The sequence below is a fragment of the Vanessa tameamea genome, chromosome 6 (genome assembly GCF_037043105.1).
Source record: "Vanessa tameamea isolate UH-Manoa-2023 chromosome 6, ilVanTame1 primary haplotype, whole genome shotgun sequence".
Taxonomy (NCBI): Eukaryota; Metazoa; Arthropoda; class Insecta; order Lepidoptera; family Nymphalidae; genus Vanessa; species Vanessa tameamea.
In genome coordinates, this window is record NC_087314.1 from 3,510,767 (window position 1) to 3,533,458 (window position 22,692).

General features: G+C 32.4%; 1 protein-coding gene across 1 annotated transcript in view; it reads right to left on the reverse strand.

Moving 5' to 3' along the window:
- Window positions 1-22,692, reverse strand: part of LOC113393448 (uncharacterized) — a 299,052-nt gene that overhangs the window by 157,736 nt on the left and 118,624 nt on the right. Inside the window, exon 3 of the mRNA XM_026630334.2 lies at window positions 13,353-13,561. Within this exon, the coding sequence (XP_026486119.1) occupies window positions 13,353-13,561 (209 nt within the window). The remainder of the gene's footprint in view (window positions 1-13,352; window positions 13,562-22,692) is intronic.

Here is a 22,692-nt window from a genome sequence, read left to right on the forward strand (position 1 = left end):
CGGCTTTACGTGCTTTCTGAGGCACAGGAATGTACATACTTTCAACTCCGATCTGTTTTTAAGTACCTTTCGATAGACAACGGAATGTGCGGAAACATAGAATAAATAACGTAATATTATTATTTATCCAAAACAAAAAAAGATCATTTCCTACAGATTTGTTAAAATAATTAACAACAAAAAATATTTTAGATATTTCCACACAAATTAAGCCTGACAAAAACAGGTAATTCTGAACGAACTACGAATTTTACTTTTGTTGCGACTCCTCAACGTATTTTCCACTTCAACGAAACTTTAGAAAATTAATAAGTCGACGTGGTACAATACGATTATGGGATGCCCGGAATTAAATACTGTTTACCAGACTACGGACGATAATTAAAGCATAAATCATGTTGGTATATATAGTCTATTCCCATCGAAGACGGAATGAAGATAAACAACGCTTAGATTAACATATTCCATGCGATCACCTTATAGTTGAGCTATATACAGAGAGTTCTTGATTAATATATCTTTAATTATAATACAATACAATTTCACTTATTTACTCAACCGTAAACTTTTTCGATATTCAAAATGCTTTTTTTTTTACGATTTTATAGTAAACTTAACGTAAGTTACTTAGTGGTAGGGCTTTGTACTTGGTAGTGGGGCTTTGTGCAAAACCGTCTGGGTAGGTACCACCCACTCATCAGATATTCTACCGCCAAATAGCAGTACTCTGTATTGTTGTGTTCCGGTTAGAAGGGTGAGTGAGCCAGTGTAATCACAGACACAAGGGTCATAACATCTTAGTTCCCAAGGTTGGTGGCGCATAGGTGATGTAAGGAATGGTTAATATTTCTTACAGCGCTTTTGTCTATGGGCGGTGGTGACCACTTACCATCAGGTGGCTCATATGATCGTCCGCCAACAAATGCCATAATAAAAAACTGTCTAAACCAGACAATATGCTTTCATAACTATGAATATTCTCAATAATTAAAAATTAAATTGACAACACTTTTGAAGTAACAATATTGGCTACATCTATACTTAAAGTGAAACAATTATTAATCGATAATACCTGAAACGATTGAACCGTTTTAGGTTATAATTATTTCAAGCAGAAAGCTACTTTATCCAGAAGTAACATAGGGTATATTATTCAGTAGCTGTGTCTTTAAGGCCTCCACACCTTTGAAGAGAAGTAATATAGCTAATTCCAGTGCGCTGAACCAATGCGAGTTGAAGGTTACCCAGGCAGATTTACTTCCAACACGTCATACGGGTTTGCTAACTATATTTTCGTTCACTCAAGCTCGAGATGAATTATAAACAAATTAAGCATATGAAAATTCAGTAATGCTTGCTTTATATAACATGGAAAATTTTGCTTAAGAAACTTGGTAATTTACTTTTGAAATTGTATATATTATCAGCGATCCAAGTAAACTATGTATTTAAAATTCAATGAAATAGTCGAGAGCCATGAAGCGGTGATGCTCAACGCAAGCGTGATTGAGATGTCCAATACAAAGAGTACAAAGCGATATTCAGTATAACAATTACTATCTACTATGTCTACTTAGTGGAAGAGCTTTGTGCAAGGCTGAGTCTGCGTTTGGATAGGTACCACTCACTCATCAGATATTCTACCGCCAAACAGCAATACTTAGTATTATTGTGTTCCGATTTGAAGGGTCGAATGAGGTAGTATAATTGCTGGCACAAGGGATAGAATATCTTAGCTTTTAACGTCATGATTATCTACTTTATAAAATATATAATTATTATTCAAGTATACTAACTTTTCAATAAACTGTTTTTGAATCGTTAATACATTAACTCAAATATTTTTGAAAGCACCTTTTAGCGAGAATAAATGGTAAGAAACTGGCTTATTTAATCCAGTGGCTAATTTGTAAGGCCACATATATCGAGATCCTGGGACTGAACCCCGTTTAGGCCATTAAAAAATAATTGGGTATTTCTGACGAGAAATTCTCAATAGCACCTTGTAGTCTGATAATTACTAAAGATTATGACCTTTGGTGAGTAGGTAAAAATGTTGGTCCTGCCCCGAAATCTTTCCGGTGCTGACGGATGCCATCCTATCGTGATTATTATAGTGATGGAATGGACGGTGTACTTTTATTTGTATACCGTATATACGTGTATATTCAGCGCAATTATATAGTATTCCTGGAAAATTACCGCCGTGGCCAAAATCGGTTTGGAGAACATCATGTATAAAACATGATGAACTCTAGACTTTTACTTCACGGTAGGATATTTAGCATTAACAAGCTATTGTTAGAAGTCTAAATAGCTAATATAGAATGTCTAGCTAGGTCTTCTTAGAAGAATGTACATTTCATATCGAATATAAAACCAATGAACTCACATGATGAAATAAATCAAAATATACTTTATCATTCCATTTGAATCAATTTACAAGATTATATTAAATGTAAATCTACTGTTTCAGAATGAAGGTTTTATCGTTTTGAACATCAGCTGTATTTGATTTAAAAACGTGAAGATGTTTTGCATATTTTGGTTAAACGTTCTAGTGAAATTTATAATAGTTATATCAAACCATATTGAGTATAATTGGAATCATTGTTTCCTCATAATTCATAGGGAAACATTTTCACAAACGCAATGCAAAGGATTGTCTATTACAGCTGCTCAAGACAGATTAAAATTTATTAAGTTAAAATGTACGTAAGGGTGTGTAAATACAGACGGACGCTCATAATCCAATAGGATAGCAAATACGATTCCAAGGAAAGAGTTCAGGAGCAGAACCAACTGTTTTAAGTATTTCCTTATAATGAGATTTTCCACTCCAATGACAATTTAGTGATCCAATGACCAAAATTACCGGAACAATTAGTCTGGAAGTTAATGCAGAAGGTGGGAAACTGGAAGCTTCGGCATAACTTGGAAAAGATCTATCTCCAGCATTGAATGAAGGTTGGCTGATGATGATTCTGACTCAGGACCTCGCTATATACACCTTATAAAGCTTACAAAGTAACAAACGAGTTATATTATATTATATTATAATTATACACGATACATAGATAGATTGCATTACAAGCAATGTCTTTTAATGTTTTGTATAATCAGTTATATAAAATGGGAAGATTTTTAGTGTCGGTCGTAAAGAGAATCTTTCTAACAATGGGCCCACAATAAAACATGAAAAGAAACGTTAACGACCGATAAAACTGTGTTTACTGTATACGGTTGCCATCAGGCCGAGTTCGGGGTTCAATTTAAATATATTCGTAGTTCTCCTGTGTGGGAAGAAATTAAATGAGCGTGATGAATAAAATTGTAATAGTATTTATTCATAATCTTACGAATGGTCGACGTGGTGCTTTTATGATATGCATTTTATGAGGTAGGCAGATGGGCAACTAGGCTTGATGGTGAGTGATCACCACCGCCCATAGACATTCACGCCGTAAGTGCCATACCATCGCCAATGTGCCACCAACCTTGGAAACTAAGTTATGGACCAAGGTCCTTGTGCCGGTACTTACATTGGCTAACCTAACCTTAAAGCGGAATATAATAATACCAAGTATCGATTGGTGTTTGGAGGCAGAATATCTGATGAGTGGGTGGTACTACTATACAGTCACTTAGTGTATATAATATATGTAATATTGAATGAATGAAAATAGATTACAACAAAACTTAATTATATTTAAACTGCGTAAAAGTATTAAGTCATATTATGTAGGATAGACAATCAGATTATAAGTAGAATACCTAGAAGCTTATAACATTGACCCCTCAGGTTCCAAAGCAAACCTATAATGACATCTTGTGGATGTTGATTATACTTTTACCACAAGTGTATTCACAAACCGGTAACCAATGTTTGTTGAATTAAATTGCAAACACCAACCTAAATATCCACCAATCACCAACCATTTATTTTTTGGGTGAATTAAAGCCAAGCTATCTTATTGGCTTTTTCACCAGCGTCATAGATGCCAACATTATCTTGAATAAAGAGGGTATTACAATGAGCCATTTTCTATTCTGCTTAATATTTTTCTTTGATAATCTCACGATGGTTGCTTTATTTTAAAATTCTCTCATTGATGGATTTCCTAGATATAACTAAAAAAAAAATCTCATTCGTTTGATTTTATAATACCAAAACAACAATAAGCGTTAATTTTATAGTGACAAATAAATATTTGATTGATACTAAGATACGAATATATCAAGATTAAACCCCAATGCGCCCTCCTTTTTCAGTATTATGAATCCTTAACATTTTCTTAGTACTCTTTTTTCAATAATCCTATAAAGTTCAGTATAGAAAATAATACATATCTTTCGTACCAGTTTATAGATTCGAAACTAGTTTATAGTGTAATATTATATCAGTACTATGTTAATCAGTCGAGTAGGTTTTGTGTGGTAAAACAACAAAAAACAAAACTATTATAACGTATAATATATAACGGGCTAGAATCTAGAGACAAGCTTATAGGACTATAGTCCCAATATAAGGAAAGATATATCCCTCGGTTTTAAGAAGAAAAAAGTTGTGAGGTATTGTTGTCAATAACTTCTCAATTTTGGTACGAACTTTCAGTTAGCACAAAACGCCTGAACTCTTTTCGGTTATATTGAATTGCCGTCCCAACACATACATTTGTGCATTAACATATCTTTCGTTGTTAGGTAATCTTCGTTGCGAAAGGCCGTTTGACAGAAATACGTCAGAACATCACCAACAAAATATAAGAATTATCGATTTATTGCTGCTTTAAAATATATTATAAGCCATTGATTATTTATATATCCAGATAGATTGTCAAAGTTGAAAACGTGTGAAGTACGCACACTAGTAAAGTAGTACGATGTTTGGCAAGTGTCAAGCGTAGCTGACACACACCAAGATAAAAAAATTGGCTCGTTTGGTTTATTTCTTTTGCAATGTGAAACTCTATGTCGACTTAGATTATAATCTAAGGTGTACATTTTTAATTTACTACGTTTCTATCGTCACTGTACTGGAGTATTTATCGCCTAGAAAAATAAAAAAGAGATTCAAAAAGTATTTTATACACTAATTGCTTATTAACGATAAATAGATAAGTTTGTTGATTGTAATTAGTGGTAGGGCTTTTGCTTTAGGGTACAGCCGAGATGGCCCAGTGGTTAGAACGCGTGCATCTTAACCGATGATTTCGGGTTTAAACCCAGGCAGGTACCACTGAATTTACATGTGCTTAATTTGTTTATAATTCATCTCGTGCTCGGCGGTGAAGGAAAACATAGTGAGGAAACCTGCATGTGTCTAATTTCAACGAAATTCTGCCACATGTGTATTCCACCAATCCGCATTGGAGCAGCGTGGTGGAATATGCTCCATACCTTCTCCTCAACGGGAGAGGAGGCCTTAGCCCAGCAGTGGGAAATTTACAGGCTGATTATGTTATGTTATGTAGTGGTAGGGCTTTTGAATGTTTAATATTTCATACAATTTATTACCACCATTAGGTGATAGATAACATGATCATAGGCATACTTATCAACTTAGTTACGGAACCCTCAACCCACAAATGCTAGCAAGATACCCATGTAAAAAATTTACGACGCCATATTTAGTTGTATCTGTCATAAAAAACCACCTAAAACATGTACGCAAAATTATAAGCCGCTGTCGTAAAACAAGTAACGTTGCCTTTTACCGAAAATTCTGAAACATAACGTCATACACTTAGGATAAACCTTTTATTTAAGAAGCATTATCATCTGTCATGTCTCTATTCAAAAAGGCCGAGCTCTCTTCTATTCGGTAATTCACTCGAATACTTTGCTCTTGGTCTGAAAGTAATGTAATAAGAAGAAGGTTGGAGATTGGAGATTTGCAGAATCACATGGTTACAAAGAAATCCTTTTACCTTCACAGCAACTTAATGACAAGGTTCAGAGGAACCTTGTCATAATGTTGCTGTTATAGTAAAGGGATTTCTTATTACAAACACATGGGCTGACCTGCTATTCACGGCATAACATTAAGCTGTAATACTTTAATTGTTACTAATATAATATAATTAATTAAACATTGATATCACAACGACGACAAAATAAAGTCTTGTAGTTAAAGAGTTTTCGAAAGAGTTCCACCGCTACCTTATTGCTAAACTTGTGGTGGAACTTAACAACTGTTTTGATAGACACGCTTAGCAAAAGTTACCTTAGTCATCTCTTATGACACCCTCGAGTTGTGACGTAATGGGTTATTCTGCACTGCTGGGATGGTATGGAGCATTCACTTTACAATGCCTGAGCCTGACTTGTTCTAAGATCGTGAGGGCAGGTTATCCCTATCCTACTTCGAAGTGGGAACGTTTCAAAAAGTTTAATTATACACAAAACAAACAAATCGTTAGAACATACTGAATCCTGAGGCTAGGCAAACATGTCTTAAAAAGATACAAAATAAAAATGTAGGAATCTTAATAATATAAGTAACATTGAATTAAGGATATTCTGTTTTAAATAAAGTCTTCAGCTACAATGTTAAAAACAATCAAAAAAATATATTTTCTATTATACTTAATTACCTGACGTGGCCTAGGTCAATGACCTTAAGTTGTTTTGTGTATCAGTACTATTGTTTATTGAAATATAATTCTTGAATAAACTACATTTATATTATATAAATAAACAGAGCTTACATGAGTTATTTTTAGTTTCCACTGTGTAACAATAGAATTTAACAAAATAAGTAAAAATAGAACAGTTATTCATCAACCATGTTGCAACCCGCGCGAAATTTGTAAAATTTTATCTATAGCACACAACTTGCCAGTACCAATTTACTATCTTAAAGCGTTAATTAAAAGAAGTAGCATTTTTTTAAATAGTTTTAATGGAATAGGCGTTTGTCTTCCACCTCACCTGATGGAAACTAAGACGATGTTATTGAAGACGAAGGTGGTACACGCCCATCCAAAAGAAACCTGTTCACTATACTCTTAAAGGCTCCAGTGTTCAACTTATCAGGAAAAATAGACCCAGGCAGGTCGTTCTAAATCTTGACGACTCTCACCAAAAACGAGCTGTCAAACCGTTTAGTTCGACTTTTGGGTATGTCAACAACGTATGTATGAAACTTTTGCCTGCGCCTAGTGGTCCGATAAAGGAATGGAGATGGCTCAATCAGTTCGAAAAGGTATTCTCCTTATGTCCTACTCCGGGACTCATACCAAATTATACTTATATCGGTTCGGCGGTTTATGCGCGAAAAAGCAACAGACAGAATTACTTTCGCATTTAGAATATTATAATAGGTTATTATTTTATTAATAACAGCCTTATTTTTCAGCGAGTAAGCTCATCAACTATCCAAGACCATTATAATATTGGCCCAGAAGGCAGCGTTGATAATTACAAAATGATTAATTACTATTTCGAGTAATTCCTCTCGGATAATATGAGTACGTTCAAGATTTAAGCGACACTACTCCAGTTATAGTGGTGGCTCTGGTTGATTACTAAAGAAAGACATATAATTTCAAAGACAGACACTCTAAAATAATGTGATTCTGATAAATTAAATAATTATATTAATTGCCACCAAAATTACAACCCAAAAGCAACACTAATCGTTCTATATTTAAACACTAATGTTTTGAATACAAATATGAAATATTTTTATGATGAAATGAAACTGCGAGTTATGTTTAACCTTACCAATTTTTAAAAGTAATATTTTATCAAACATTGTAATTGCGAGAGCTAAGTATGCATTATGATGAATAAAAAAGGGAATTGTAGTAAAATCTCAAAATCCGGGCTCCTAAAACATCGAAGACTCTCTTCTTGGGAGCGCTCTCTAGGTTTTCGTACGCTTGGAGAACACGAGCCAAGGATAGGGAAGAAGGATAATTGTTAACGGCCCATAAGAGAAGGGAAGCGCGTCATAAAATCATATGATGGACAATAATTACCGTTTCAATATATAAATTAACCTGTATACACTACAGAAATCATTCTAAAATAAAAACTTAAGACATTTTTTTATCCATTCAGATTCTGCCTAAATCCGCTGGTGAAAAATATACTAATAAAATCCTAGATTTTGTATCACAGGATCTTATTAGATAGTATGAAATTCTAAGCCCTACACTTGCACGGGTTAGCAAGCTACCTAAAAGAAGATCGCAATATTTTCTCTTCATTATCTTAAACAATTACATGGTCGTAATATTAATTTAAGAGCCGAGATGGCCCAGTGGTTAGAACGCGTACATCTTCACCAATGATTTCGGGTTCAAACCCAGGCAAGCACCACTGAATTTTCATGTGCTTAATTTGTGTTTGTAGTTCATCTCGTGCTCGACGGTTAAGGAAAACATCGTGAGGAAACCCGCATGTGTCTAATTTCGAAACGAAAATTCTGCCACATGTGTATTCCCGCATTGGAACAGCGTGGTGGAATATGCTCCAGACCTTCCCCTCAAAGGGAGAGGAGGCCTTAGCCCATCAGTGGGAAATTAACAGGTTGTTAATGTAATATTAACTTTAAAACTTTACGAAACTGTGTACCTCTAGGGAGATTCTCGGACCACTATTATTTATTTTATATCTAAATTACCTTGATATTTTATAATTTTTGTCCACTGCATATATACTTTCTAATTAAAAGTCAAAAATTGAAAGATTTTATAATAAACTTAATACATTTTTATAATACGTTCTGTTTTAAAATAGTCTAGAGGCAAGACTACAAAAAACAGCATCAATAAATATAGTACTTGAAGCGTGAAGTGATTTTCAAAAAGATTGTTAACGAAAGAACACAAGAAGTACAAATATCACTAGAGCTTATAATATATAAACAAAGCCTATATTATCTAAAAAGATGAAGTGCAAACTCGAAACTCACAACAGAATACGATCTCAGCACGTCAGACGATTTTAAAAGAATACACGTCTGCATATAACAGCATCTGTAGTCCATTATTAACAATTTATACAGAGTAACTCATTACAGAGTAGCACTGCGAGAAATTATATATAAAAAAATCGAGCAAATTCTGAGAAATTACTTGTACAACATGTCAATTTAATTCTGTTTTAATTTATTCTTTAAACAAAAGAGTGCATAAATTGAATTTATATTAGACTTTTGAGTGGGATCCTTTGACATTGCTTGCATTGAGCTAATTTAATATTCTACGAAGTTAAATTATGCTATCAATATATTATAGTATGGTGCATGTTTTAAATAACTGAATATTTATACTTTAATTGATAAATAAATGTGTGAACGTTTAAATTTGTAATTTGAATACAAATTTTGATAAATCACCACACTTTCACATTAGAGCATTCTTTGTTTCAGAGGGATATATCATATCACATCACATCATCAGCCCATATTTGTCCATTGCTGGACATAGGCCTCTCCAAATGCACGCCACTGTGGTCTTTCTTCGGAAACTCGCTTCCAGCTCCTGCCAGCCGTCTTGCGCAAATCGTCACCCCACCGTGCCTGAGGACGTCCTACACTACGTTTGCCGAGACGCGGTCTCCACTCTAGAACACATTTTCCCCAACGGTTATCCGTTCTACGACAAATGTGGCCAGCCCACAGTCACTTCAGCTTACAGGATATATATTATATAGTAAATATGTTTTATATTTTTATGTGGTCATGTATACCCGTTAGAGTGTATTTCTCTTAAAAATCGTACATTGGATTCAAAAAACTGCATAAAATAATATGAATATAATATTGGGTAAGCATGTATGTACTTGGAGCTATTTTTGTTGTTTTATGACGTGTTAACATTAAATACCTTGGACGTTTTACGTATAAATTTACCTATACCATTTTCACAATATAATTTTGTAAAATTTTCAGTGAAACAAACTTTAACAGGAGTTATAGTTTTATAATACAAAAGGTTTTTATAAAACAGCTGAGTTCAGTTAGCTCTCAATATCCATAGTCCTAAAGTATGATGCAAGCATATTTACCCTATCTTATAAACTCCATCCTCACTAGCCAGCGCGAGATACTTTAAAACAGTAAAGCGAACTCCTAAGTTGGGAAGGCTGAGATAATAATTTTTCAAATTGTATTATAACGCCAAGTATCCACTTTCTAGATTCCAGATATTTTTAATGAAGGACCCAGTTCTTGTCGAATTTTCATAAAAACTTTTCAAAGCTGGTAAGAGAAAATTTATGGGAAACGCGATGGGAACTTTTTCAAGTTGGATTACGTAACTAGGAATTATGGAGATGGCAGATTTTCTTGTTAAGGTTTAACGTGGGTGAGATCACCATTTATTCGGCTATTAAAACTTGCGATTTTATTTAGACCGACACAAAAATAATACATTAAACTACAATAAAAATGTATGTACCATGTTTCAGTTCTGTTTAGTAAGTAAATTTTAGGTATTTATTCAAAGATTTAAAAAAAAAATGTAGTGTATGATCAAAATATTTAGAATAAAAAGAGATGGGAAGGGTTAAATCGGTATTAAAATATGTAAACATTTATTGTAGGAAAAAGCAACGTTAAATAAACGTTATTTTATATAACAATAACAAAATATTCTGAATACAAATAGAAAGTTTCGCCCGCTTTAAATACAAATTCTGAGAATTATTGCTGTATTTACTAAACATATGAACTAAATTTCATATTCCTAGGTGTATACGAATATGTGTTAGGGTTAACCTTGTATGAATTTTAGTCGTACGGAGTCGGGATGGACTACTAGTAATATCAACAGAGTCTTAATAACAGTAGAATAATATAAAACCTTATTGATAAACCCTATCTAAAACAATAAAATTGTTACCTAACTTATTTTATGGGGTATGGAGATTGCAGATATATCGGGCTTAATTTTTGAGATAAGCTTAATCGTAGGAACAGTACATTTTATGTTGACTTCTAAAATTAACGAGGTTAGCAATTTGTATTTTTGTTTTATCGTGAATAGAAACCTCATCTTCATCACAATATTAATGTTATTGAGAGTTTTATTCTTCATCACAATATTAATGTTATTGAGAGTTTTATTTGCAATATATCAGCATCATAACTGCTATATATAATTATTTAAAAAGTAATAATTTCTTAGTTAGGCACGACTTTGATATCACGTTGCCCGCATCCCGCAAAAAATATCTCGCTGAGTTTCTTTCGCCGGTTCTTCTCAGGTCCGAGGTCTTAAATTCCGAACCGGTGGTAGATTTTTGATTATCAATAAGCAAGTGTAAACACTTCTATATTGAATAAAGATTTTTGACTTTGACTTTGACTAACAAATTTATTGAGAAAATAAAAGACAAATAAAAAATCATTAATAATAAAATCATTAATAACAAATAAATGGGTGATATACCGCTACTTATAAGCTTACATTTTAGTTAAACATAGCGACGCCACTTTATTATCTTGGTGTGCGTGACAGCTACGCTAGATACTCACCAAACATCATACTACTATAGTAGTGTGCGTGTAATTTGTGGCCACAAAATTTTCGATGCATTCTTAGCTCTGACAGTCTGTCTAGACATACAATCAAAGAATATAAGCTTGCACAAAGTCCATGAATTAATTACAACCAAAAACACCAAATATATAGATATATATACAAAAGTTAACTACCACTCACTGATTAATCACGAAATCTCAGATACTATAACACTTTAAATGTATCAGGTTCCTTATAGGATCTAGACATCCGCTAAGAACAAATTTTATGATACTCCACCCCAAAGGGGTAAAACGGGTGTTGGAAATTTGTATATAAATATAAATTTCAATATAATTCAACATTATCAATATTAGCCGTTAAATAAACAAAACTCACACCAAAATATGATATCATTTTTGGAATGTAATATTGTTATGTAAATTCAAAATTAACTCGAGAGCAATATTGTGAGAAAATCCAATAATTCCGTCAAATGTAAAGAAACTTCAAAGATACTGTGTATAAATATTATTTAGTAACGAAAAGGTATACTCTAAGGTGCTTTCAAATATTCATGAGTCCAATTGAATTGGAAGCTGAGGATTCTTATAAAAGGCTATGATTAAATTGAAGTGCCCTGCCATTTGTTGCCTTGAATCAAGCGTTTCCTTTATTTTGACGTGAAACATCTAACTTTTGCGCGCCTTTCAATACCGATTCGCGTGCCGTGACGGCGAACGGCATGACGTACTTTTATGCCAATTCGTATACTATATAATTAGTAGGTATATTATTCAACAGAAGATAATAGAGATTACAATAAATCGTTGAGCTAATACTAGTTGACTTTCAGGCAGGATGTTATAGTAATAATTGTATTTAACTTTATATTTCAAATGTTTGAGATAACCAATGGTTGCTTTACGTTTAGTACAGTCGTGTCAAATGACGATTCAAAAGTGCTTGTAAAAGCCTACTTGAATAAAGTATATTTTAATCGATTGGTTGATATTATAATTAAAACAAAAATATATTTAGTAAAATAACTTGACCACTGTTTTTGCTTTACTTCTTTTTATTCGTTGATTTTCTTTAATTTTATATTAATTCATTATTATTAATATTGATGTTTCGCATCTGACGGGCATCTCTGTGATAGCTACGTTTTGTTTTTTTTTGGATAAAGTAAATATCTGTAAATGCCCCACAGCTGGGTGAAAACCTTTCTCTGTGGGGAAAAAGTTTGGAACTTATTCCAACATGCTGCTCCAATGCAGGTTTGTCATAAAGAGCAAGTATTTTTGACCCTCGCATCAAATGTTCATTGTGACTCAAATATTAATAACGAACATGGTTACGGGGAAAAATATACCTATATAATTCTTTACAGTAGGATGAATACCAAATCTGTTGGGAAAATCGTATAGTACTCAAACATTTTTATGATCCTACAAAAACACATTTTTAAAATGGATTTGAAGAACAAGATCAGTACGATACAACACAATTCTTCACTTAATTGTACTGCAATGAACTTGGCGTAAAATATTTTCGGTCATAGATAAGTTATATAATAAAAAAAGCTGTTATATTTACTATAAATATATTTTTTCCTTACATTTCAACTTTGTCGTGAAATGCTTTATCAAAAGTACTTAAAGAAACGATCTTTATTATCAACTTAAAGTACTAGCTATTTTTATGCTTAAACTTGTTTACAATGCTATATTGTGACATTTAAATGGCTTTAAATATCACAACATACAATAACAAATACAATATGGGATGTATTAGAAATGTTTTACAAAAAAATTAAGCTTTACTTTTTGTTTTAAAAAAATTATAACAGTGATGATAATTGTTAATACTTACATCCACGTCAATTCCAGGCTGTGCGAAGATTCTCGTAAAAGGATATTCTTTAGGGAGGTAACTGAAGAATTCTTGCCTTCCTCTGTACCACTTAACGCTATACAGCGTCTCGTTGCTTTCAAGGGCCCATTTACAACCCAACAGCACTGTGTCCCCGAGTCTGACGGCAGATGGCGCTATTAACTGCACGTCTCTTAAAGCTATTGTATCTGAAACAAACAGATAATCGATTAGATTGCATTGAATAAAAATCAAAACAATTTTATTAATTTATATATATTTTTTTAATCTCTTATAGACTGTTTATGATTTATTTCTCTTTGCCACGTCTACTGAAGTGATATTGTTTCAAAAAATATACACATAAAAAATAAACACGATTAATTTTTTTTAGAAGATTAAAGATACATAATTATAATATTGTTACACACCTAGCATTGAATAAAGATTTTTTTTAATTTTCCCTTAAATTAATGTAAATAGGTCTTTCACACATCCGCATTAAAATTAAAATGTACTACAAGGTATTTTTTATATAAAAAACATACACACATAAAAATACAAAAGAAATAAAACATTTTTTTAGAAGCTTTTAAATATAATAATACACATCTTAATAAGAATAGTTTATATTACTAAGAACTGCTATGTAATTCGTGTCCTACTGAATTTCCTATCAGTATCGCTCTTGCCATTAAATAATGTAAACGATTAATTATTACGATCGAAATGTACGAAGTGTTCGAAAATACAGATATTTTCGGAATCGTCATCCACTTTACAGTACAATTTCAGCAGTATTTACCGAGCTAAGATAAAAGTCCGCAAACCGGCAATCAATTTCGCTCGCGTAGCTTACAAAAACATTTGTCCGAGAGCCGTATTTTTCTTTTACCGCCATCAGCGGACGTATATTAGTACCATTTTCGCGTGCCGAGTGCAAGCGGATTATAGTTTTTTTTTCCACTTTTCATATATGAACTTTTTTACTAGCTTGTAGCGGATTACTGAGGTGCAATTTATGGCATGAAAAAGCGTCCATATTAATATCTATAACTTTTTAATCTCAGCCGTTAAGCCGGTAGATATTTAAAAAAGAAAGGAAGCACGATTAAATATTATTTTTATTACACGAGGACTCAGAATATCATATAGATTACCTGGATTTTTTTTTCTAAGAGAATTAATAAATGCTGGGGTCTGCCCAGCATTTATTGGAGGAATGTGTCCAACTACATTAGCTGTTAGCTGTTTCCTCTCATATTTAATCAGAGAATAATTGATATTATTAATATTATTAGAACAAAGACAAAATATAACGTATATAAGCTATTGCTTAATTATTTCCGAGAAATTTCTTAAAAATTTACTTACTTTCAACTCTTTAAATAATTAATTTAAATTTCAAGAAACAGATTAATTTTACTAACTTGGAAATAATTTAAAAACCAAAAACATCGACTAGACTATTTTAAATGAAGTATCAAAATGTTTGTAATAACGAAATACTAAGAAAATATCAACGATTATGCTTCTTCGACACGACTTTCAGTTGCCGCCTATACATTGTCGCTCATAATCGGACTCCACAATTCTACGTGCAGACCACAAACAATTACATTACATCAAGCGTCGCCTGTGCTTTAATGCAATTAGAAGACAGACGGCCGCACGATTTATACCTAATTGTGTACTGAGGTGATAATCTATACTTAGAAAGCATTAAGTGTTTGTTTGTACGTTACGGTTAAATAAAAAAAAAAAATGTTTACTCTGGTTTTTTTTGTGGTCTCTGTAAAGCTAATTAATCTATGTACAAAAGTCAGTATGACACTTTGAATGGTCCCAAAGAATAGACGTACAGATGAAGAGAGGGCAGCATCTCTGTTTTGCTAAATCCTATGTTGATTTGTCTACTTTAGGAAACCAATTCTAAAAAAATCTAGTCTTCAATGCCATGTAGTCATACTAATATCTCTTCCATCATCAGTAATTAAATAACAGTTTAGTTAAGTTTAGCTAAATAATATTGTCTAAATATACAAGATTTAATAATTTATTTTTCTAGGTGGTTTAATTATCAGCAAATAGCTGCATGTGTTCTAATATTATTTTCGAAATAAATACAATAATATAAAAGTCTTCAAAGGCCAATTATTTTATTATAGTAAAACTAAGTGTCGCCCACCGTTTAGGGGTTGTTCGTCAGGTGTTAGTCAAAAAAGTATTATTAGTCTTTTGGAGTTCAAGCTTGGTTCATTCAAATTTCATTAAATTCAGTTTAGTAACTTCGCCGTTAAAGAGCAATAACTAAACAGACAGAGCTTCTTTCGCATTTATAATTATAGATTAAGAAACGAAAAAATTCAACTATAACTGCGATTGAAACTCAATAGCTTTTTTGTTGCTATTTGCCACTGTAGTTGGTAGGTAGGCTGATAAATGGGTCATTTGATGGTAAGTTCATCACCACCCATATAAGTATTACTCCCTCTGTCGCCATTGCGTCACCTACTTACTACACATACATCACCAATTAAGCGATACTAAGATTTAGTTTAAATGGGTAATATCTGTCCCGACCAGCTCAACGCCCTACCGCTAAATGGATACCTCAACGATGTTACATCTAACAGTCCAAAAGTCACGGCTACTGTTCCACTATTCTCTTAACTGAAATAGCACAAACCAAACTCTTGATTGGAGGAAACAATCATATATAAGGAATAACAAGTCTTGAAAATAAATAATATAAATTATCATTCAATACAAATTAACAAAAATACATAATGTTTCATAGGCAATGGGCTCAATGCGACCGCGTATCACACAAATGTGTTACCATTATGCAAAATTAGTCCAATTAGTTATAATGACAATATCGAAATATCACCAATTCGCTTAGCTAAATCATAGCTTAACATCATAAAACTTGTATAATGTATTTACAACAGCTATTCTACTAATTTGGCTAGTTCTGGCATGTATATTGTCTATGTAAAGGTAATAAACTACGATGAAAATGATTTATGAATCGAAAGTTGTGCCGGTGAATTCGTTAATATTGTCTATGGAAAATTAAGTGATGCGTTGGTCTAGTGGCTAATTACAAGGCGGTTCTGAATTCATATATTTGAATCCCGGATCGGGACAATTAAAAAAAGTCAAGTATATCCCCAGTTACTGCTTCGAGTATGGTAAGTGGCAGGGTTCACTATCATACCCCAAAAATCGATTACGAAATCAAGCATACTATCCTATGCTTGGTTTCTGTTCGTTTGCATTAGCTTTTCGTCCCATCGCTCATTGTGATTCATGCCAATAAATAATGCACCTGTATATGACTACATTGCCAGATAAGCAAGAGGTGTGATTAGTAGACGAGATTAAAGTCTAGACTAGAAATATGCACTCTTACAGCATCAGTATTGGTACATTTTTTTACAATATTCTTGAAGTATCATTTGACTTACTGGCTGAACCTCCGGCCTTACCCGCGTGAAATTTATAAAACTTAACCTATAGCACACAAACTCTCATCGTCTCCTCGGGATTTCACTTATCTCCATATAAAATTTCATCTAAATCGTTTCAGTCGTTTGAGCGTAAAGAGGTAAAGGACAGAGAGATAACAGAGTTGCATTCGCATTTTTAATATTAGTATTTATACGAATGTACTAATGTCAAACGTTATTTATTTATTCATATAACAATTCGACCCATGGTAGAGATGACTACATATCATCAAGGGGCCCATTTGATCGACCCCTATGCCATTAACAGGATTGATCACTCTAATTCAAAACGAAATTAAATAGTATCCAGAAAATAGTAACAAAATATGATTCATAAAATTGTATCTTCAAGTAAAATTTCTTTGGATTCGAGGGATCTTTGGAGGGTTTTTGGAACGAGAGTAAAATTTCTGGTTCGAAGTTTTTTCTTGTCGTACATTTTTTGTAATGAAAACTTTATTGCGAAAAAGACTGTTTTAATTTATGAGATATATTCAACTATAAAGAGAAATTAAACATTTTTTTGTATTATAAAATAAATCAGTTTCATTCTGTTGTTAAAAAATTAGGTTTAATTTTTAGGAATTTTATTAAAAACATCTTCAAATTATTTTAGTCTTAACAGTTTACCGTTGTATAAGGTTGTTACTAAAAATACAGAATAAACAGATGCAAAATACTGTTTCTATGTTTTAGTAAAAATGTCAAATGATCTAGTAACAGACATACAAAGTATAAATCGCTTCGCACGACAATAGAACACGATAAAATTAAACTCAAAACGTTCTATATTTCTCAAATATTTCATAACGATGCTTGGCTACCATTATCATTCACTTAACATGTTCTTGAAACTTTTTAACGGCCTCTCCATAAACCGTTTAAGCTGTCCATTTTAAAACGAAACACATAAAGTATTATTGGAAGTCGTTTCACTGTTTAATTTTGCGAAATCCAACATTAAAACTCACCATATTATGGAGATGTCAGAGTAATGATTATTGCTGCAAAATATACTTTAATATTAAGTTTTATATTTTGAATATTTATATTTTACTATTTATCTCTCCCGGCTCTGCATGGTAACAAAATGGGTCTATACAATTTTTAGATTGAAAAACGAACATGTTGTCATTTTTGTCATTCGCCTAGGAAAGTTGAGATTCTACATATAAACCTTTCTCTTGAATCATTCTGCATACTGATGAAAACTGTATTAAAGTCCGTTGCGTAGTTTAAAAGATCTAAGCATAGAGAGGGCAGGAAGCGAATTTGTTTTACACTATGTAGAGACATGATCATACAACTGATATCTGAATCTATCTATATCTTTAAAAATGTCTATAATATTGATTATGATATTTGTTTACAATATTGGGGGTTTGTTCTAGAGCTAAATTTGATTGCCTCATCATTCACGATCATGACCAATATTTTAATAATTAATATGTCGTCTACTAAGTTCCAAGCTAGACGATCGACAGTCGATCCAAAATTTTGTCGACGTAATCCTCCAGTGAAAGGGTAAATTGCACAAAAATCGGCTCAAATACGTCCGAAATCAAGCGCGGCCACGTCCATTACCGAAATAGGCCACTCGCCCGATACCAAACCAATTATGTTTTCTATAAATTTCCCCAGAATTCCGCTTGCGTTCGGAATAACGACATTTCGTGTTCGCTTTTTTGTGCAAAATTTAATTTCAACGAGAATCGCTTTATGAGAGAAACAAATATTTTTATTATGAAATATATGTACGTGTAAAAATTATTGGTTTGTTTTGTTCGATGTTAAAATTAAATTGTTATTTTCATATATGATACTAGCTGAACCTGCGGCTTTACCCGCGCAAAATTTATAAAACACAAATTTCCAACCTCCGTTTTCCCCCCCTATGGGTGGATTTTCGTAAAAACCCAAATTTTAAGTTTGTAGGTGTTATAGTTTCTGAGATTTCGTAATTAATCAGTGAATGGTATTTCGCTTTTATATATAGATTGAATTGAATAAATAATTTTAACTATAATCCCACCCACAGCCGGCGCAAGCATTCGTTTCTAATTTCAAATCGTGTGCATCTGTTTATAAAAGTCAATAATATTTCTAAAAGTTATAAGACCCCATTATATTGCCTTTCCTTGTGAAAACCTAATCTGATACAGATTTGGTACATTTTTACCTTGATAATCGGATCGGTGATTCGGTGGAAATATTGATAGTATTCCTCTCACCATTCCTCATTTTATTTTAACTCGTCCTCAACGATTCTTATGTCAATGATTATTCAAATAATAACGTCATATTTTTATTCCATTATCCATACTTCCATACTTATATTATAAATGCGAAAGTAACTATGTCTGTCTCGCTTTCACGCCAAAACTACTGGACCGATTTAAATGAAATTTGGTACACAAATAGTCTAGAGCCTGAGAAAGGACATAGGCTACTTTTTATTTGGATAAAAGGGCTGTAAAAGGGTAAAAAGGGGGATGAAAGGTTGTAAGTTGTTGAAAGTATTGTTATTTTTAGAACTAGAAGCATAAAACTTATATGTACACTTATAAACTAACATATCATGACACCCACTAAGCAGCGAATTTTGGAAATACTACCCCTAAAGGGGTGAAATAGGGGTTGAACGTTTGTATGGAAGTCCGTTATTTTTTAAGTTAGAAACATGAAACTTTATTTTTGGGATACTGATTAAAAAGGAGTAGATACTTATTTAAGTGTTTCTGCATATTCTACCCCTACGGGGGTGAAATAAGGGTTGAAAGTTTGTATAGAAGTCAGTCATTTTTTAAGATAAAAACATGATACTTTATTTTTGAGATACTGATCAAAAATGAGTAGATACGTATTTAAGAATTTCTAGATAATCCACCACTAAGGGGGTGAAGTGAGGGTTGATTTTTTTTATAGAAGTCGTCATTTATTCATTCTTTAAGTTAAAAACATAAAATTTTATTTTTGGAATACTGATTAAAAATGAGTAAATACATATTTAAATGTTTCTAGATATTCTACCTCTAAGGGGTTTAATAGGGGTTGACATTTCTTATATAGATTAGTCTGGAAAGCCGTCACTTTTTAAGTTAGAAGCGAGACATTTTATTTTTGTTTTACTGATTAAAAATGAGTAAATACGTATTTAAACGTTTCTTGATATTCTACCTCTAAGGGGGTAAAATAAGGGTTGAAAGTTTTAATGGGAGTCAGTCATTTTTTAAGTTAAAAACATAAAACTTTATTTTTGGGATACTGATTAAAATGAGTAAATACGTATTTAAGCGTTTCTTGATATTTTAAGCCTAAAGGGAAAAATAGGGGTTGACATTTCGTATACAGGTTAATCTGGAAGTCCGTCATTTTTAAAGTTAGAAGCATGAAATTTAATTTTTGGGCTACCGATTAAAAATGCGTTGATACGTATTTAAACGTTTCTGGATATTGTATGCCTAAGGAGAGAAATTGGATTAACATTCCGTATTCAGGTTAGTCTGGAAGTCCATCAGTTTTGAAGGTAGAAACAGGAAACTTTATTTTTGAGTTACCGAATAAAAATGAGTTTCTGGATATTCTACCCTAAGGGCAGAATATATATACACCAATGTGGTATACAAAGAGGTCTTATATTAACTTAATATTATAAGTTAATTTGTAAATATATTCATATTCTACGCGAGCGAAGCCGCGGGTAACAGCTAGTAATATTATAAATTTCACAAGCAAGAGTATTCCGATAAAAATAAATTCAATTAATGTCCAAATTACATCCATTACGGATACGTTTTCGATATTCAGTGATTTTGAATCGAATGTATACTTTTCTGTATTTAGTAGGTAAAGTGGTTTGTGCTCAGGTGTCCCTTTTTATGGCATGTCCGGTGGACTTATAAATGAGCTGTCTGATGATAATATTAGATAAAAAATGTTTATGAGCTGTGGTGACCATTTTGCTGTCCTGCAATAATTTAAAAACCTTTCGAAGGACAGTACAGTAGAGGCCTTAGTTGGTAATCTTCCCTTCTCCCCCCCCCCTCTTCCGGACATAATAAATATTTAAAAAAATTACAAACTGTAACCATACTGAGTTCCAAACAATTCCTGTTAGTAATTTTAAGCATTATTCGTGCAGGGACAGTAAATATTTTCAAAATTGTCGTGTTGCGTTTGGCTTATCGTTAATGAATTCACAAGCACAGCAGCTCGTATTTAATATTAATATGAGAGCAATTGGCAACGACCACAAAATATGAGGTTAATAGGTTTGCCAATGCCCAATTACGTATACCAACATATTTTGAATTAGCCACCCGTCCTGACTTTGTAAAGCTATAATTTATTTATTTATATACATAATCAATTTTTATTTATCTTGTATCTATATATAAATATTCAAACACAAAACAGTTCCGTACAGATTTTCAGTAATCTGGCCGTAAGACGTAAACGCACTATACAATTTGACGCTTGAAAGCCTTTAGAATACATTTGGACCACAATTCACAGTACACCTCTAGCAACGTTATCCTTCCTATGACTGTACACCTAAGGAACCAGCGGATCTAGCTCTGATTCTGAGCTATTAAACACTGCGTATAATCCGTACATCAAAACAAAGCTTCTTGTTGTAACGAAATCTCGTATACATCACTTTCAATGGCAGTAAAAAAAAATCTTTTCGTTAGTCTTTCATGCTAAAGCTTCTATATGGTTCACACCAAAAATTTGCTACCCGACACTTCACCCAGTGCAAAATCATTTTACTATAACGTACCGTCTTCTGCTTTTGACTACTTTGTTACCGTCACTAATTATTAAATAAAAAAATTATTACATATTATATAATATTTTAAAATGACTTTAGGGATACAAATAGTTATTAACAGACCGAGTCTGGATCTAAATGAATAATCCTGAGGGACAGACAATATTAAAGCCTAATCTCATATTTTCATGAAAACTTTCTAATATATATTTTCTATTTTTGTAATAGTAAATAATTTCAACTTTGAATGGTTTAAGGAGTGTAGCTGTGTGATGTGTGATTATTTAAATATAAACCACCCATAAGGCAAAATAAATCTGTCATAATAAATACTTCAACAATTTTTATACAAACAGTAACCTTAATAGGGCAAGACACAGGTAATAAATTGATCTGAAACGATGCAAAAGTATATCCAATGTTATATAGTAAACGAATTAATTAATAAAAACATTCTAATAATAATTTTACTGTCTGTCTGAAATGACATAACGAAGAATTGAGTCAGCAACATCAAATCTGAGAAGTCGGAAATGAGTTAACGGCATGGATTCCAGCGAATTTATGACGTTTCAAATAATTATTAAAAAATTAAAATTATAATATATTTTTTTTTTAATATAACAAAATATAACCTGAACTGGGTTATTACATTTTAGTAGGGTCCTGTGACAATCAAACAAGGTAATAGGCTCTATCTGCTCCTCCGTAACCACACGGCACAGTTACAGTTACCAATAGGATCGTTTAACATTTATTTTTATGAAAGCAATATTCATACCAAATATTATAAACATCAATTATAAATTAAAATGAACTTGTAACATTGAGAGACGTTGATTAGGGTCACTGTACGTTAATACGTTAACGCTTCAGATGATATTTCTGTTTAAATTATGCTTTCATCCGTTTCACCCTTTTGGATTTATTTGTAACAAGATGAAGATATTTCGGTACTTTTATTTAAAGTACGGTTAGGATAATAACGCTTTGAATAACTTAATTGATAATTTAATATAAAATCATTTGAGTTTCCGAACAGGATTCAAGA